We start from the raw sequence: 20579 nt of genomic DNA, 5'->3' as shown, positions 1-20579 counted from the left end.
TGTTACACAGCACTTACTGTATATCTGAGGTAGTCCCTCTGTTACTGGGACGTGTTGGGTTGAGGGGGGGCCAACATGGTGGTGTTTGTGGAGCCAACATGGTGGTGTGTGTGCTGTTTGGGCCGTAGCCCAGCAGCCTGAGAAAGGTCTCCTGTTGGAGCTTTGGGACCACACAGAGCTCCACAGTGTGTCACAAAGACTCTCGTCAAAAGTAGTGCACTACATATGGAACAAGGTGCCATTTGGAACGCATGCTCTTACTTTGACGACTTTTTGCAAATCCAATTAAGTTTTCCACGTTTATTCAACGTCATCATTGAGTTTTTTTGTTGTCTTGAAATGATGTGGAAACAACATTGATTCAACCAGGTTTTGCCCAGTGGGTCATGTATTTTATTTAAAGAGCCTCTCCACTGCTGCTGAACATGTATGAAGCAAGCAGTAATTGATTTAGAGTAGAAACAAGATGAAATAGAAAATAGTGACTCTCTGACTCTGTAAACAGTGCCTGTTCTCACAAGCTCTTTCCACCTGGGTGTAACTTTCACAAGGTTTTGTCAAACACACATCATGGACAACTAGCAATCACAACAAAACAGAATACGTGCGTGTTAATATGTATTGATTTATATTTCACCATCTGTTCATTTGTTTAGAGTTTAGATGTTAAACCTTGCAGCCTTCCAAATGTTGTTTGAGAAAGAACAGAACAGTTATTATCAGAAAATTCATGAACATCACCTGACAAAGACACTATCCATAGTTGTTACACAATATAGTCACAATCGTTCATTGTTTTAAATCATAATGTCAAAATATTCTAAACATTTCATGTGTAACTTGGCTCCTGTAACTGAAAATAAATATCGAACCCTGAGTGGAAGATTTTCCAGCTTCATTCAGTCAAATTCTCCATCTGCACAGTCAGTGCATACAGTGGGAAGAAGGACTATGTGAACCCTTTGGAAATACCTGGATTTCTGCATAAACTGGTCATAACATTCGATCTGATCTTCACCTAGGTCACAACAATAGACACACACAGTCTACTTAAACTAATAACACACAAACAATGATACGTTTTCACGTCTTTATTGAACATACCATGTAAAAATTCACAGTGCAGGGTCGAAAAAGTATGTGAACCCTTGGATATAATAACTGCTTGACCCTACTTTGGCAGCAATAACCTCAACCAAACATTTTCTGTAGTTGCAGATCAGACCTTCACAACGGTCAGGAGGAATTTTGGACCATTCCTCTTTACAAAACTGTTTCCGTTCAGCAATATTCTTAGAATTTCTAGTGTGAACTGCTCTCTTGAGGTCATGCCACAGCATCTCAATTGGGTTGAAGTCAGGACTGGGCCACTCGAGAAGGCATATTTTCTTCTGTTGAAGCCATTCTGTTGTTGATTTACTTCTGTGTTTTGGGTCGTTGTCCTGTTGCATCACCCAACTTCTGATAAGCTTCAATTGGCGGACAGATAGCCTTACATTCTCCTGAAAAATGTCTTGATAAACTTGGGAATTATTTTTTTCCGTCAGAGGTTGGCAAGCTGTCCAGGCCCTGAGGAAGCAGAGCAGCCCCAAACCATGATGCTCCCTCCAACATACTTTAGGATGGGATGAGGTTTTGATGGTGGTGTGCTGTCCTTTTTGTTCCTTCAAAACAACTCAACTGTAGTTTCATCTGTCCACAGAATATTTTGACAGTAGCGCTGTGGAACATCTAGGTGCACCTTTGCAAACTTCAAATGTGCAGCAATGTTTTTGTTTCATGGGAGGGTCCCATGAACACCATTCTTGTTTAGTGTTTTACGTATCGTTGACTCGTCAACAGAGATGTTAGGATGTTCAATAAATATCTGTAAGTCTTTAGCAGACATTCTAGGATTTTTCTTAGCCTCATTGAGCATTCTGCACTGTGCTCTCGCAGATCGTTGCAGGACGGCCACTCCTAGGGAGAATAGCAACAGTGCTGAGCTTTCTCCATTTATAAAACATTTATCTTACCGTGGACTGATGAACATCAAGGCTTTTAGAGATACTTTTGTAACCCTTTCCAGTTTTATGCAGGTCAACAATGCTTAATCTTAGGTCTTCTGAGATTTATTTTGTTCGAGGCATGGTTCACATCAGGCAATGCTTCAAGTGAACAGCAAACTCAAATTCTGTGTCTCATTGATTGGACTCCAGGTTAGCTGGCTCCTGACTCCAATTAGCTGTTGGAAAAGTCATTAGATTAGGCGTTCACATACATTTTCTAACCTACACTGTTGAATGTTTAAATTATGTATTCAATATAGACAAGAAAAATACAATAATTTGTGTGTTATTAGTTTAAGCACACTATGTTTGTCTATTACCGTGACTGAGATTCAGATCAGATAAAATTTGATGACCAATTTATAGAGAAATCCGGGTAATTCCAAAGGATTCACATACTTATTCTTCACAATCTGTTCTGACAGTGATTAATAAGGCTGAATCTTCCTTAAAAGTCTCACGTAACAGGGAATGTGTATGTACAGTTGAAGTCGGAAGTTAACATACACCTTAGCCAAATACATTTAAACTCAGTTTTTCACAATTCCTGACATTTAATCCAAATACAAATTCCATGTCTTAGATCCGTTAGGATCACCATTTTATTTTAAGAATGTGAAATGTCAGAATAATAGTAGAGATTGATTTATTTAAGCTTTAATTTCTTTCACATTCCCAGTGGGTCAGAAGTTTACATACACTCAATTTGTATTTGGTAGTATTGCATTTAAATTGTTTAACTTGGGTCAAATGTTTCGGGTAGCCTTCCACAAGCTTCCCACAATAAGTTGGGTGAATTTTGTCCCACTCCTCCTGACAGAGCTGCTGTAACTGAGTCAGGTTTGTAGGCCTCCTTGCTCGCAAATGCTTTTTCAGTTCTGCCCACACATTTTCTATAGGATTGAGGTCTTGGCTTTGTGATGGCCACTCCAATACTTTGACTTTGTTGTCCTTAATTAAACCGATTTTGCCACAACTTTGGAAGTATGTTTGTCCATTTGGAAGACCCATTTGCGACCAAGCTTTAACTTCCTGACTGATGTCTTGAGATGTTGCTTCAATATATCCATATAATTTTCCTTTCTCTTGATGCCATCTATTTTGTGAAGTGCATCAGTCCCTCCTGCAGCAAAGCACCGCCAAAACATGATGCTGCCACCACCGTGCTTCACGGTTGGGATGGTGTTCTTCGGCTTGCAAGCTTCCCCCTTTTTCCTTCAAACATAACAATGGTTATTATGGCCAAACAGTTCTATTTTTGTTTCATCAGACCAGAGGACATTTCTCCAGAAAGTACAATGTTTGTCCCCATGTGCAATTGCAAACCGTAGTCTGGCTTTTTTATGGCGGTTTTGGAGCAGTGGTTTCTTCCTTGATGAGCTGCCTTTCAGGTTATGTCGATATAGGACTCGTTTTACTGTGGATATATATATACTTTTGTACCTGTTTCCTCCAGCATCTTCACAAGGTCCTTTGCTGTTGTTCTGGAATTGATTTGCACTTTTCTCACCAAAGTATGTTCATCTCTAGGAGACAGAACGAGTCTCCTTCCTGAGTGGTATGACGGCTGTGTGGTCCCATGGTGTTTATACTTGCGTACTATTGTTTGTACAGATGAACATGGTACCTTCAGGCGTTTGGAAATTGTTCCCAAGGATTAAAGAGACTTGTGGAGGTCTACAATTTTTTTTCTTGGCTGATTTCTTTTGATTTTCCCATGATGTCATGCAGAGGCACTGAGTTTGAAGGTATGCCTTGAAATACATCCACAGGTACATCTCCAATAAGCTAATTGACATCATTTGAGTCAATCAGAAGCTTCTAAAAACATGACATAATTTTGTGGAATTTTCCAAGCTGTTTAAAGGCACAGTCAATTTAGTGAATGTTAACTTCTGTCCCGCTGGAATTGTGATATAGTGAATTATAAGTGAAATAATCTGTCTGTAAACATTTTTCTTTAATTTTTTTACTTGTGTCACGCACAAAGTAGATGTCCTAACCGACTTGCCAAAACTATAGTTTGTTAACAAGAAATTTGTGGAGTGGTTGAAAAATACATTTTAATGATTCTAACCTAAGTGTATGTAAACTTCCGACTTCAACTGTATGTGTATCTGCGTGTGTGCGTGGCTGTGTGTGCGTTAGGGCTGTGACAGTCATGGAATTTTGGATGATGATAATTGGCCACCCAAATGATCACATTTTCTCCTCTCCTCTGCATGTGCTGCCATAGAAATATAATTCATATAAAGGGGTGTCCCCATTCAAGTCAATGGTGGCATAATGGTTGGACTGGCGGCCACTGCAAGTGTGCCCGTAGGAGCAAAGCAGGAAGTAAAAGCAGTAAGTGTACCCATGAATACAGTATGTGCTGTGATTTGTTGATTCAACTCAACTGACATTACAAACATACATTCCATTGCATGAGCCACATCAGTTAGCATAATTTGAATGAACATTCTAAATTATCATGTAAATTATTGCAAACCACAATACCAGTCTTCAGTCTTCTGTTTTTCCAAAAAAAGAAAGACTATTGATGACGGTTATTTTATTTTCATGACGGCGGTCTTCATCCATAACCGTAAGTTACACGCTTATATAGTAACTGTGCCAGCCCTAGTGTGTGTGCGTGTGTGCATTCGTGTCACGACTTCCGCCGAAGTTGGTGCCTCTCCTTGTTCGGGCGGCGTTCGGCAGTCGTCGTCACCAACTTTCTAGCTGCCACCGATCCACGTTTCTTTTTCCATTTGTTATGTCTTGTACACACCTGGTTCCCATTACGTTATTATTATTTCCCTATTTAACCCTCTGGTTCCCATTATGTTTTGTGCGTGATTGTTCCTGGTTTTGTGTTAGTCTTTTGTGTTGGGGTTTGTTATCCCTGCGTGGATTTATTGGCTGTTTATTTTTCTGAGTAAAGTACGTTATTTTAGGCCAGTTTTATTTCTTCTTTAATCAGGACAACAGTTTTCAGCTGTGCTAACATAATTGCAAAAGGGTTTTCTAATGATCAATTAGCCTTTTAAAATAATAAACTTGGATTAGCTAACACAACGTGCCATTGGAACACAGAAGTGATGCTTGCTGATAATGGGCCTCTGTTTGCCTATGCAGATCAGCCGTTACATTACAAATCAGCCATTTCCAGGTGCAATAGTAATTTACAACATTAACAATGTCTACACTGTATTTCTGATCAATTTGATGTTATTTTAATGGACAAAAAAATGTGGTTTTCTTTTAAAACAAGAACATTTCTAAGTGACCCCAAACCTTTGAACTGTACTGTAGGTGTTTACATAAGATTTTGTCTGCAAGACTGATGTGAAGCACAGGCAGGGACATAGGTGGTAAAACGGTGTTACTACCATGGGAAATGAGCTGATGTTGAAGTAAATAGAGGTGTGAACAATGCTTGGGTCTGTTAGGGATTCAGTTGTATTGCCTGACAGCTGTTTGAATTGGTAGGTATTCTAGAAATCCTGTTTTGAGGATACTGGATTTCCTGCTGATCCTTTCAGTCTTGTTACATTTTTTTCAGAGCTATGTTAACTGGTAGATTACTGTGTCAGTGCTACATGTCTTACCCTCTAAATAGACTGTCTCTCCTCCCTCCTTTTCACAGGTTATTCCCCCATATGTCCCCCATGTGACAATGAAATGAAAACAGACATCATTCTAGAGCACATGTGTGCCAGCGAGTTTGGTAAGCTTCTCCTAACCCTAACACTACCATTTACATACCGATGATACACATGCACACACACGTTTTGTCATGACATGTTTTCCTATGGGCTACCATACCTGTAGATCATGTTTGCCAACACCACAGGATAGTAGCCTATACACCTGGAACCACATACAGTAGGCTACAACAGTATGTTTATCCTTAAAGCTCTGGAATATATGCCTCAGACAGACCTAATGATCCCTTCCTCCCACCCACCTTATGTCGACAAAGTACATAGTAAGATATTTACATATCAAGCTTAGAGAACTTAAAGTGACACTCTTGGCACTAGGTTTTCTTACTTACATGCATTCCCGACTCTTGCCTTTTGCTTATCTCAGCTATAGATGATGGCCCATAGCACTGCACAGGCATCTCTTGGTATGATCTTAAAAGCGAGGTCTTTAGTGGGGTCAACCAGTCTATTGGAAACAGAAGGGTTCTGAAAAGAAAAGCCAGTTAATATAGATTAACTGTAAGAAAAACAGAAAAAGGGATCAGTTCGACATTAAGTCTCATAGAGGCTCATGGATTTAGTTCCAGCTGACTGTAGATTTACAAGGTGAAGAAAATACAAACCCACCTTCTTCTACTACTCTATAGCATAAAAATGCTTTACTAGCCTAGCGATGAACGAGCATAAACATACTTTACTAGCCTAGCGATGAACGAGCATAAACACGCTTTACTAGCATAGTGATGAATGAGCATAAACACGCTTTACTAGCCTAGCGATGAACGAGCATAAACACGCTTTACTAGCATAGTGATGAATGAGCATAAACACGCTTTACTAGCATAGTGATGAATGAGCATAAACACGCTTTACTAGCATAGTGATGAATGAGCATAAACACACTTTACTAGCATAGTGATGAATGAACATAAACTTGCTTTACTAGCATAGTGATGAATGAGCATAAACATGCTTTACATTTCTAAGGTCCAAGCATATTTTCAGCAAAGAATAGTTTCATTTTCAAGAAGATTTGCTCAATTTCATGCTTGTTGGATGGATGGGACATTATTGTTTAAAAAAAACTTTCATTATCGGAGAAATTATGTGGCTTTGACCAACATTTCACAGAGCCTACTCTCAGACAGTGCTCAGGGTAGTTGTTCTGTCTGAGTATTTTATTTATTTCACCGTTATTTAACCAGGTAGGCCAGTTGAGAACAAAGTTCTCATTTACAACTGCGACCTGGCCAAGATCAAGCAAAGCAGTGCGACACAAACAACAACACAGTATTATCCGTGGAATAAACAAACACACAGTCAATAACACAATAGAAAAGTCTATATACAGTGTGTGCAAATGAGGTAAGATTAGGGAGGTAAGGAAATAAATAGGCCATAGTGGCGAAATAATTACAATTTAGCAATTAAACACGGGAGTGATAGATGTGCAGAAGATGAATGTGCAAGTAGAGATACTGGGGTGCAAAGGAGCAAAAAAATAAATAACAATATGGGGATGAGGTAGTTGGGCTATTTACAGGTGCAATGATCTGTAAGCTGCTCTGACAGCTGATGCTTAAAGTTAGTGAGGGAGATATGAGTAACCAGCATCAGTGATTTTTGCAATTCGTTCCAGTCATTGGCAGCAGAGAACTGGAAGGAAAGGCAGCCAAAGGAGGAATTGGCTTTGGGGGTGACCAGTGATATATACCTGCTAGAGCCCATGCTACCGGTGGGTACTGCTATGGTGACCAGTGAGCTGAGATAAGGCAGGCTTTTCTTGAGAAAGTACAGTTAAACTTGTTTTCTTGCTCATACAACTGATGCTTAATTCTCATAGCTTTACATATGTATTACCACAGTCATGACTTGCCTAGTTAAATAAAGGTTAAATAAAAATAAATAAAAACATTTAAAGGCTAATATTCTGTAACTATCGAATTGTGGCCCTAAAGTCTTTATTTGGCAGGTATTTAAAGCTGTAAATCGGTATGTTTGTTTTGCTGTCTGGTATTCTGGAGGTGTCCTTTAAAGTTTAATTCCTATTGGTCCATATCACAGACTGTCTGATGTCACATGGGACTGATGTCACATGTATGGACATGTCTTTATGCCATTCTATCCACAGGGTGTCAATGCAGAGAAGCAACAGCTGTTGGAATGTTTTGTTTTTGAATGCAATTAAAATGCATTGATAGGTTCTCGCATGCAGGGACACTGTAAATTCAACCCACCTTGAGACACTGATTGTGTGCAGTGAGAATGTGCACAAGTTTACAGGATGCTGTGCCTTATTTTTTATTGCTTGTAGCTGGCCTCTCACATTTTTGGTGGTTTCCAAATCAATTCCAAGCAGCAGACGTTGGGAAGACAGACTTTGTGCATTAAAAACAAGTTTTCTTTCAGAGTGGTTCTCAGGAACAGCTAATACAAAGTTAGGTCTATTAAATGAAGTGTCCCATTGTTACACTGTAATGATGGGCCTCACTTTTATGTCCTCAGAAACCCTCCCTGGTTTGCCAAGAGTGAGTGGCACATTATTGGTCTGTTTCATCTATGATTAAGATAGATTTTGTTTTGATTTCTTGTCATAATCTTTTTAACGCTTGATGCCTGAGTTTATCCAGGCAGACTGAGCATGGCCGCTGACAATGGCGGTTAAATGAGACTGTTATTGCATCCATGAGATGTAATCACAGCAGGAGTGGCCCACAAAGGGAGAGTCCCAACTCCCATGAGAAAAAACAGGGCTTATGTCCCAAATGGCTCACTATGCCCTATAAAGTGCACTTCTTTTGACTAGGGCCCAAAAGGCTCTGTTAAAATGTAGTGCACTATGTAGGTAATAGGGTGACATTTAGGTCACTGTCAGGAGCTGATGAGCTGATCTTCTTGCAGTGTGGCAATGCCATGGGCTATATGGTGGTTAGTTTACTTTGCTTTGCTCTACCGGTTGGGCAACATGTAAACAAGCAATGTTTATGCTCCCTAGAGATCTTCTAATTGACTAAAGAAATGAGAAAGCAGGGTAGCCTAGTGGTTAGAGCGTTGGACTAGTAACCGGAAGGCTGCAAGTTCAAACCCCCAAGCTGACAAGGTACAAATCTGTCGTTCTGCCCCTGAACAGGCAGTTAACCTACTGTTCCTAGGCCATCATTGAAAATAAGAGTTTGTTCTTAACTGACTTGCCTGGTTAAATAAAGAAAAAAGAAAAAAATAAGTAAGATGGCTGCCACAGGTTAATCAATAATGTAAGCAGTAACCTACAGTTTTAGCTTGATTAAACTTCTGGAGGGACAAACATTAGGTCATGTTTTTTTTTAAAGCATTAACATTGTGCAGATTTAGATGATTTTCATTATAATTTGTCTGACGTGATGTTCCTTCGAACTGGCTTGAGCCCTTCTTATTTTGCCCTAAAACTGATGCAAGGTTGGGCTTGACTCGAAAACAACTATTATATGGTGTGAAAGATCTGTCATACATTTTTGTCAGAGGAGGGAGATATGAGTAAAATGTGAAAGCAATTAGGACATGATTTGATCTGTTTTGACCTCAACAAAGCATCTGGTCATGTCAGTCGTGACTTGAGAGCCAATCTATTATTACGCTTTCATCAAGCCACTTTTGGTCAGACCAAAATGGATAGCTTATAATAGACACCGATTGATAAGTTAAGTGCACTACTCTAGGCTTTCACTATGAAATATCATGCCTGCCTGGCAAGCAAGGGATGCTGAATCAATCATTTTTTATCACTACTATTCACATAAATGGTACATGTATATACCCATATATTTACATGTACTGTAGAGACCACAGCATAACCTTAGGCCTGGTATAGGTACATTTTGACTAACTTCAGACTGTGTAGTTGATAGGTTACCTCAGTCAGGGCAGCAAGCTGGAGGAATCTGAGACTTACATCGAGGTCAGTTTTATTAATCTGCATGGACTAATCATGTCAAAAAAATGCCTCTGCTGGCACAGAATGAGCATTTTTGCTCACTGAAACACTCAGTTCCTGGAAACATCTCACTGCGAAAGGTCTGTTCTCATTTAACATGAAAGTTAAGTGTGAACGAGAGGCTTATTAATATTGTGTGCCATTGTTTGAAGTCATGAATAATTGCCTCCTTCCAATCTCACAATCAGTTTTGACATTCTCAGGAGAATTTATCTTGATGAAGTTGGAGTATTTTGAGATGAGGCAAGAGTTGTTTTATGCTTTGTGGTTGGATACAAGACAATCTGGCAGAGGAAGAATACATGTGTTTGAAAAAGTCATGGAGGAATAGATCAATTAAATTTAAAAAATGTAAGTAGAAGGGGATGTTTCTTGAAGGTCTGTGTGACCATGCTGTATGTACTATAATATATGCCATTTAGCAGTGACTTGAGTAGGGACCGCAGTTTGTCTGAGTAACTGAACTGCATTTTCAGCTCCAATTGAAGAGTGAAGATGCAAAGACAAACAAAACAATCAACAGTTCAGTTAACCAAATGTTACGTGTTGGTGACCATGATCAACCATGAGGAAAATAACAATCTAGCTAGTTTAAACCACTCCCAGTCCCTGGTCCCTCAGAGATCATGATTAATTTGTTTATTTTTATTGTATGTATGTGTGTATATATATTTTCCTTTATTATTTTCCCCTAACCCTAACACCCCTTCCCTAATTAGAGTAAACTAATGGACGACAAAAACACTTAGGCTTCTACTTCCAGCTTATACATACTATATACATTTTACAGACACAGTATATTTTACAATAGTTATATTTTGTTTGTTTTTAGTCCCATCCTTCAGCTACCTTCAACCCTTCCGACCTATCTCTGAATAACATCCAGTTTTGATTTCTATTTGACATATATTTTTCCACTTTGCTGTTTCACAAAAGTCATGAACCTACAGTGCATTCGGAAAGCATTCAGACCCCTTGACTTTTTCCACATTTTGCTAGGTTACAGCCTTATTCTGAAATGGATTAAAGTGTTTTCCCCCTCATCAATGTACGCACAATACCCCATAATGACAAAGCGAAAACTGTTTTTTATACATTTTTGCATATGTATAAAAAACTGAAAAAGCACATTTTACATAAGTTCTCAGACCCTTCACTTAGTACTTTATTAAAGCATCTTTGGCAGCGATTACAACCTCGAGTCTTCTTGGGAATGACGCGACAAGCTTGCCACACCTGTATTTGGGGAGTTTCTCCCATTCTTCTCTGCAGATCCTCTCAAGCTCTGTCAGGCTGGATACGGAGCGTCGCTGCACAGCTATTTTCAGGTCTCTCCAGAGATATTTGATCGGGTTCAAGTCCGGGTTCTGGCTGGGCCACTCAAGGACATTCAGAGACTTGTCCCGAAGGCACTCTTGCATTGTCTTGGCTGTGTGCTAAGGGTCATTGTCCTGTTGGAAGGTGAACCTTTGCCCCCAGTCTGAGGTCCTGAGCTCTCTGGAGCAGGTTTTCATCAAGGATCTCTCTGTACTTTGCTCCGTTCATCTTTCCCTTGATCGTGACTAGTCTCCCAGTCCCTGACACTGAAAAACATTCCCATGGCATGATGTTGCCACCACCATGCTTCACCGTAGGGATGGTGCCAGGTTTCGTGACGCTTGGTGACGCTTGGCATTCAGGCCATAGAGTTCAATCTTGGTTTCATCGGACCAGAGAATAATGCTTCTCATGGTCTGAGAGTCCTTTAGCAGGCTGTCGTGCCTTTTTACTGAGGAGTGGCTTCCGTCTGGCCCCTCTACCGTGGAGAGCTGCAGAGATGGTTGTCCTTCAGGAAGTGAGTGACCCTCGTGACCCTCAGAGTGACCCTCATGGAGGTGTCTTTGTCACCTCCATGACCAAGGCCCGTCTCCCTTGATTGATCAGTTTGGCCGAGCTGCCAACTCTAGAAAGAGTCTCGGTGGTTACAAACTTTTTCAATTTAAGAATGATGGAGGCCACTGTGTTCTTGGGGACCTTCAATACTGCAGACATTTCTTGGTTCCCTTCCCCAGACCAGTGTCTTGACACAACCCTGTCTCGGCACTCTAGGGACAATTCCTTCAACCTCATGGCTTGGTTTTTGCTCTGACATGCACTGTCAACTGTAGCACCTTATATAGACAGGAGTGTGCCTTTCCAAATTCTGTCCAATCAGTTGAATTTACCACAGGTGGACTCCAATCAAGTTGTAAAAACATCTCAATGATGATCAATGGAAACAGCATGCACCTGAGCTCAATTTAGAGTCTCATAGCAAAGGTTCTGAATACTCATCTAAATAAGTTATTTCAGTTTCTATTGTTTTTAATAAATTTGCAAACATTTACAAAAAAACATTTTACATTGTCATTATGGGGTATTGTGTGTAGATTGATAATATTTTTTTTCATCAATTTTAGCTGTAACTTAAGAAAATGCACTGTATATACATTTTACGGAAACAGTATATTTTACATTAGTTATCTTGTCATTTTTAGTCCCACCATTCAACCCCACTTAAGCCCTCTCATCTACATGTATCTCTGAACACCAACCAGTTTTGATTTCATGAATCTGTTTCTTAACAGAGAGTAATTGGTGATCTCTGACCTGCTGATAGTTTTATGGTACATCCAACTCAACACTTTTTCCCCACTGTGATTTATCTCCATAGTTAATCTGTTATTACTGCAGCTCTTTGTTACAGTGTCAGAACACTTCAATTCAAACCCACCCTGCTCTACTTCAGACAGATACTTTCTCTCTGGTGGTATAGGCAATTGCACCATCCATCCCTCCCCATTCTAACGCGTTAAATAAAAGTGCAGCAGCCCTGGCCCTGCTATAAACTGATTACATAGGTTGCTTCCCAAATGGCACCCTGTTCCCTATATAGTACACTACTTTTGACCAGGGAACATAGTGCACTACTTTTGACCAGGCTTCTATTATGTAGGGAATAGGTTGCCATTTGGGATGCATTCATTGGGTCATGGGGGCAGACAGGTTCCATGGTTGTGAATGTGCCAGAGCTGTGTTATTCCATGGTTGTTTTCCTGCTGGGTTTATGACACCATCTGAGCTGGCTGAAAGCCTGTCTTGCTTTTTAAACCGGGAGAGGAAATCAGGTTGAGTTTCGGAGACAAAGGTTGCAGCCTAGATGTCCACAAAATGTACAGCATTGCCTGATTGATGGAGAGAGTTTGATTGCTCTGAATTTGTCCAAACCTGTGACCTCTGACAGATGGAGATGATGTTGAATATAGAATGACAGTTGAAGCTTGCTGTTTTTGCATTATTTCCTATTTTCGCCCTGGTAACATTGAAAGGAAAATTGTGAAATGATTATAACTCGTGTCAGATGATAGTTTGGGGAGAATAGTTTTCCAAAACACATGCCCAGAATGTGTTAGATTAACTTCAAGTTTAACTGCCCTGAAGGCACAACTGAAGTTAAGTTAAGTTAAATTAAAACAAGTTAAGTTAAGTTAAAACATTAAGTGCCATAGCCTAGCTGGTCAGTCACTGTACTATATACACTTTGGCTGGAAGGGAGATTATGCACACAAACAACCAAGATGCAAAGAAAGTTCAGCTGAATCCAGTTTGAGCTGGATTTATCCAGATAAAGTGGTTTCAGGGATGGCATAGAAATTATTTTATGACTCGCTAATTATGAAAGCTGCCCATTTTGGTTTCATTTAACACTAAGCCTCCTCACAGAGACTTTTCAGGGACCAGAGATGGTTGATGAAGGTCCTAATCCCTACCATAGGCACTGTTAATACCTGGAAAGCCACTGGGACTCTCCTTTTTCTGGCAATGGAAGATAGAGGGTGTAAGAATGGGAAGATAGGGGGTGTAACGTCGGGAAGCAAGTTCAGGGAGTGAATCATTTAATAAAAGAACGAAACATAATACAAAACAAGAAACACGAACAACGCACAGACATGAACCTGAAACAGAAACCATAACGCCTGGGGAAGGAACCAAAGGGAGCGACATAAATAGGGCAGGTAATCAAGGAGGTGATGGAGTACAGGTGAGTGTCATGAGGCATGTGACATGTGTGCGCAATAATCAGCAGCCTGGTGACCTAGAGGCCAAAGAGGGAGCACACGTGACTGACGCGCGGCTCCAGCCACAGGACGCTGACCAAAATGACAATGGGGATGATGGAGATCAGAGGTGGACGGGTCACCTCTGCTGAGGCGCGGGAACCTGTCAATCCGGCGGAGGTGCTGGAGCATGGCGACCTAGAGCTTCAGAGAGAGAGAGCATACGTGACAGTACCCCCTTTCCGGCATGCGGCTCCAGCCGCAGGACGCCAACCAAAGGGATGATCCCGGGGATCAGGAGTGGACCGGTCGCCTCCACTGAGGCACAGAAACCTGACAAACCGGCTGAGGCGTGAGAGCTGAAAACTCCCCGGTTGCTTCGACCGAGGAACGGGAACCAGCTCACCCAGCAGAGGCACGGGAGCCTGTCGAGCCCGCTGAGGCATGGGAGCCTGTCGAGCCCACTGAGGCCTCCGTGGTAGCTCCGGTACTGATAGACGGACCCGACATCACCTCCAAACAAAAAAACACTCCCTGATGCTTCCCTTTGGTGAGGCGTTATTCTCTAACGTTGTGCAAATTAATTACTTAAAAATCATACAATGTGATTTTCTGGATTTTTGTTTTAGATTCCGTCTCTCACAGTTGAAGTGTACCTATGATAAAAATTACAGAGCTCTACATGCTTTGTAAGTAGGAAAACCTGCAGAATCGGCAGTGTATCAAATACTTGTTCTCCCCACTGTATATATCCAAATGTCCATTTATTTGACGCGTTTGATCCAGAAGAAAACAGCTTCAAAAAACACAACTTCACTACAAAATATTTCAAAAGTTGCCTATAAACTTTGCCAAAATATTTCAAACTACTTTTGTAATCCAACTTTAGGCATTTTTAAACGTTACTAATCAATCAAATTGTAGACGGGTCTATCTGTGTTCAATACAAGAAGACAACAAACCATGCTACTTTTCACGTCTTGCGCACTCTCAACAGTGTTACCTAGTTCCTAGATGGCCTATTTCTTCATTGCACAAATGAATAACCTCAACCAAATTCCAAAGGCTGGAGACATCCAGTGGGAGCGGTAGGAACTGAAAACAGGTTCCTAAGAAATATAATTTGCCAATGAGAACTCAGTGAACAGACAGAGACCAAAAACAAAACCATTCTGAAAGGTTAGTCCTTTGGGATTTTGCCTGCTACATAGGTTCTGTTATACTCACAGACATAATTCAAACAGTTTTAGAAACTTCAGTGTTTTCTATACAAATCGACTAATAATATGTATATCTTATATTCTTGGCATGAGTAGCAGGAAGTTGAAATTGGGCACGCTATTTATCCAAAAGTGAAAATGCTGCCCCCTATACCTTAAAGCAGTTTGTGAATATGTTACGCCTGTGCAGGTTAAAATAGTTTTTTTTTATGGGGCTCTATGCTCAGATAATCGCATTGTATTCTTTCACAGTAAATTATCTTTTAAATCTGACAACGCAGTTGGATTAGCAAGATTCTAGGCTTTCGATACATGTGAGACACTTGTATTTTCATTAATGTTTAAAATTACTATTTATGTAGCGATCACCGTAGGTTGTGCAATTTCTGTCCGCTAGCGGGTTCCGTGCGCAGAGAGGTTAAGCACAACTGTTACAGCGGATAAGATTGGAAATAGCTGTGTTGAAAACAGCTTAACTCACTGCTTCCATGTTTACTGCTTCGCACGTTTCCACAAGGATCATAAACACGGGTGAAAATAGCAGAAGGGACGAATTTGGCCGAGAGTTTCCTTTTGCGAGGGAGAAGACTTCGCTTCCTTCCTTCACACAACAGAAATCACAATTGTGAGTGTCATTCCCCCCAGAAGTTAAATGCAAAGTGACAACTTTTGCAAAAATGTTACTTCTGGGAAACCAAGATTACCACTACTATAAGGTGTTTCAAATCCATAAATCATTGAAAACTGCTTTGATTTAAAGGTAAAGTAAACCTTTTTAAACTTTTACTACTTCCACAAAAATAATTTTAAAGAGTTAAAGAAAGTCCCATCAATTGTATTTAATTTACAATTATAATGTAGTCATTATTATTATTCTTGAGCATGCTACTGTCATGTTTTGTCTTATATTGTCTTGTCATTTTGCTTTTCCTTCTGTTCGTTTTCCCCCTGCTGGTCTTTTTAGGTTCGTTCCCTTTTTTCTGTCTCCCTCCCTCTCTCTCTTCTCTCTATCGTTCCGTTCCTGCTCCCAGCTGTTCCTATTCCCCTAATCAATCATTTAGTCTTCCACACCTGTTCCCTATCTTTTCCCCTGATTAGAGTCCCTATTTCTCCCCTTGTTTTCCGTTTCTGGCCTGTCGGATCCTTGTATATTGTTCACCGTGCTGTGTCTTTGTATCGCCCTGTCGTGTCGTGTTTCCCTCAGATGCTGCGTGGTGAGCAGGTGTCTGAGTCTGCTACGGTCAAGTGCCTTCCCGAGGCAACCTACAGTTTATGATCGAGTCTCCAGTCTGTTCTCGTCATTACGAGTGGAATAGTTTTTTATGCTTTATTTACCGCTCCGATTTGTCTAGGAGTATTGCATATTTCCTTTACTGGATTAAAGACTCTGTTTTCGCCAAGTCGCTTTTGGGTCCTCATTCACCTGCATAACAGCTACTCCTCTTCTTACACTGTTTAAGATAGAAACACTGTTCAAACTTTCAAACGTGTTGACTGGTCTCACTTGAGTTGCTTGTATACAACTTCTGATATATTTCATGCTTTTTTATTACTTTCTATTTTTACTTTAGTTTATTTAGTAAATATTTTCATAACTCTTTCTTGAACTGCATTGTTGGTTAACGGCTTGTAGGTAAGCATTTCACAGTAAGGTCTACTGTTGCATTCGGAGCATGTGACAAATACAAATTGATTTGAAATGACACCCTATTCCCTATATTGTAAACTACTTTTGACTTGGGCCCTGGTCAAGAGTAATATGTAGGGAATAGGGTGTCATTTGGGACTCATACATGGAGGCTGAGATTTGGACCACCATGGGGTTGACTCGTGTACCAATTCAAGAGGTGAGGTGGAGGAACCAAGAAGATTAGGAGGTTAAATTAAGTTTAGTGAAAGATCAGACTGATTTAAGACAATTCAGAGGTAAGATTTGGAAAGATATAAGTGAATAAAAACAGATTATGATTATTCAGACATTTGGTGGGTTTAAAATTGTGGCAATACTTGGCCTTATATCAAGGGACAATGAGAGTCAGGGTTATAATGTACTGTAGCATCAAAGGTTCCACTTTCGTTCAGTAACAAATCAGTGGTGGTATTGAAGTGGGAGTAGTAGTAGTGGTATAGACAGGTGGCAGTGGAGGCTGCTGAGGGGAGGACAGCTCATAATAATGGCTGGAATGAAGTGTAATGGCTGGAATTGAGTGAATGGTATCAAACACAACAATGTGTTTGATTCCATTTACTCCATTCCGACCATTATTATGAGCCATCCTCCCCTCAGCAGCCTCCACTGACAGGTGGGTTGTTTACCAATTAGCAAATTTTAGCCATATTGTGACCGTTCAGAATCATAACAACATACAGCCTTCAACCTCCAAGATGTGCGCATCATTTTTGCGAAGTTGTCATCCCTCCCATCCATTGAACTTAAAGGTATGGTATGGTTGCAAAATGGGAACTTTCCCAACATGTCCAGGTCTTCCAGAAAGCCTGGTTGGAAGATTCCCGGAACCAGAAGAGATAATCAGGAAATTCGGAATCGTTCAACCAGGATTTGTGGAAAACACTAGGAATTTGGGGGAAGTTTCAAGAATTTTCCAACTCTAGGTGATGCATTTCACAAACATTAATCTCACTCAATATATTTGAAGTCTAGCTCACTGAGGTACAGGGCCACTTCCCTAAAAGCCTATGAGACAGAGAGAGGAGGTACTCAAGGGGGAAAAAAACAAGTCCTGTTACAGCTGGAGGGGCACAGAGCAGACAGGCAGTAATTTGAACATTCCTGTCCATGGAAAAGGACAGCAAATGTAAACTGATCAGTTTCCCATAGAGATTAATACGTCTGGATGCTGTCTCTTAGTCATGAAACACATAAATACTTTTCCTACCATAACTACCCCCAAGACCTTGCAGGGTGAGGTTGATATAGAATAGCCATACCTCTGGCAATGTCACCCTATTTCCTTTATAGTGCACTACTTTTGACCAGGACCTATAAGGCTTAGATTAAAAGTAGTGCCATATATAGGGAATAGGGTTCCATTTGAGATGCAGATAGAGTCACTATGTATCTTTCCTTAATGGTCCTGGGCATCTGGGGCCTAGCTATCTAACCACTGATACCCTCTGCTCCGCAACCCAACCCTTCTGCCTGCCATCTTTCCTCAGAGCCCCAGGCTCTGGTACAATGCATACACAATGTTTATATGACTGTCATTCTGTTCTGACATTAAATATTAACACAGCTAAAAGGAAAAGTGGCTAACCACAGTCTTCAGGCTAACCATAGTCCTCAGTAGGGGTGTGCCGACATGGCCATACTCGTATTCTTAATCGTATTTGTAAATTGACAGTCGGATCGGTTGATACTGGTGATCAGAAAAACAAAACAGAAGTGTTTTAATATGACTAAATAGATTTTGGCAAAATACTACCCTACATGTTCTCACTGCAAAAAATCAACAGATTTTTCACACACACACCCTTCCCCACAGAGCAGTGTGTGTATTTATGCATGTCTGTGTCCTCAACTTGCAGACCTACAGCCAAATTTCCTGGCACTAAGTCAGATTGCACATCAGCATTTAATCTGTTTTCCCTGCCCTTGCCCCACTAGTTAGATATTATGCACATTGATCGCTTAATAACAATTGTCCTTCCATGTGATTCATATAGTAGCAGGCAGCAGCAATCTAAATGATCAGACCGAAGACATGCAGGAAAAAGTGATTGTGTCAAATTATGAAGCGAGTGGATGGAGAAATACAGCATCACTCTGTCCAATCAGCGTACAGCCCACCCTTCTCTTTACAGACAGGCAAACTAGACATTTTTTCCCCGATCAAGGATATTAAAAAAATACTCGGATCATAATCACATCCAGAATATACATCCAGAATATTGCCCAAATTCGTTACGATACTTGTATACTCCGCACACTCCTCTTCCTCAGGCTAACCATAGACATGATACAACATGCTGAACTTGCCCACGAGCTACATATTTACCGCAACACACAGTGCCTTCATAAAGTATTCATACCCCTTGACTTATTCCACATTTTGTAGTGTTAAAGCCGGATTTCAAAATGGATGACATTTATATGTTTTTCTCACCCATTTACAGTACACACAATACCCCATGATGACAAAGTTCATTAATGGGTGTTTCTCAATATGCATACTACCGTGCTCTACAATCTCATGTTCCCCCTATTGTATTACCTCACGCTTCACCTCCCCATTCACTGAACCTTCTTCCAACATATACACAAAGCAAACTTTTTACTTCATAATTATCAGCTAGATATGTGAATTATAATAATCTAGCTAGTTAATGTCATGTTTTGTCATTGATTATCATGCCTTGTCCCTGTTCTTCTCCTTCTATTCGTTTCCCTCTGCTGGTCTTATTAGGTTCTTTCCCTCTTTCTATCCCTCTCTCTCCCCCTCCCTCTCTCACTCTCCCGCTCTCTCTTCTCTCTATCGTTCCGTTCCTGCTCCCAGCTGTTCCTATTCCCCTAATCAATCATTTAGTCTTCCCACACCTGTTCCCGATCCTTTTCCCTGATTAGAGTCCCTATTTCTCTCCTTGTTATTCGTTTCTGCCCTGTCGGTTCCTTGTCTAGAATTCACCGTGCTGTGTTTGTGCATCGCCCTGTCGTGTCGTGTTTTCCTCAGATGCTGCGTGGTGAGCAGGTGTCTGAGTCTGTTTGGTTCAAGTGCCTTCCCGAGGCAACCTGCTGTTCACCTGCTGTTCAAGATCGAGTCTCCAGTTTGTCCTCGTCATTTCGAGTGAAAGTTGTGTTTTTTGATTGTATTTACTTTACTGGATTAAAGACTCTGTTTTCGCCAAGTCGCTTTTGGGTCCTCTTTCACCTGCATGACAGAAGGAACCGACCAAGGAATGGACCCAGCGACTTCAGACGCTCGTTACACTGCCGTCGAGATCCAAGGAGCCATGCTCGGCAGACACGAGCAGGAATTGTCTGCTGCTCGCCATGCCGTGGAGAACCTGGCCGCTCAGGTTTCCGACCTCTCTGGACAGTTCCAGAGTCTTCGTCTCGTGCCACCTGTTACTTCCTGGCCTGCCGAGCCTCCAGAACCTAGGGTTAATAACCCACCTTGCTACTCCGGGCAGCCCACTGAGTGCCGCTCCTTTCTCACGCAGTGTGAGATTGTGCTCTCTCCAACCCCACACATACTCTAGAGAGAGAGCTCGGGTTGCTTACGTCATTTCACTCCTTACTGGCCGGGCTCGAGAATGGGGCACAGCTATCTGGGAGGCAAGGGCTGATTGCTCTAACAAGTACCAGAACTTTAAAGAGGAGATGATTCGGGTTTTTGACCGTTCAGTTTTTGGTAGGGAGGCTTCTAGGGCCCTGGCTTCCCTATGCCAAGGTGAACGGTCCATAACGGATTATTCTATTGAGTTTCGCACTCTTGCTGCCTCTAGTGAGTGGAACGAGCCGGCGCTGCTCGCTCGTTTTCTGGAGGGACACCACGCAGTGGTTAAGGATGAGATTCTCTCCCGGGAGGTTCCTTCAGATGTGGACTCTTTGATTG

The 20579-nt window shown here is 41.1% G+C and overlaps 1 protein-coding gene across 1 annotated transcript in view; it reads left to right on the top strand.

Moving 5' to 3' along the window:
- LOC124036506 (secreted frizzled-related protein 1-like) overlaps nt 1-20579 on the top strand; it is a 31641-nt gene that overhangs the window by 4081 nt on the left and 6981 nt on the right. The window contains exon 2 of the mRNA XM_046351176.1: nt 5680-5760. Coding sequence (XP_046207132.1) covers nt 5680-5760 — 81 coding nt within the window. The remainder of the gene's footprint in view (nt 1-5679; nt 5761-20579) is intronic.

Source organism: Oncorhynchus gorbuscha, linkage group LG05 (genome assembly GCF_021184085.1).
Source record: "Oncorhynchus gorbuscha isolate QuinsamMale2020 ecotype Even-year linkage group LG05, OgorEven_v1.0, whole genome shotgun sequence".
In the NCBI taxonomy this organism is placed as follows: domain Eukaryota; kingdom Metazoa; phylum Chordata; class Actinopteri; order Salmoniformes; family Salmonidae; genus Oncorhynchus; species Oncorhynchus gorbuscha.
Note: the sequence above shows the minus strand (reverse complement) of the source record. Positions and strands in the feature narration are given on the sequence as shown.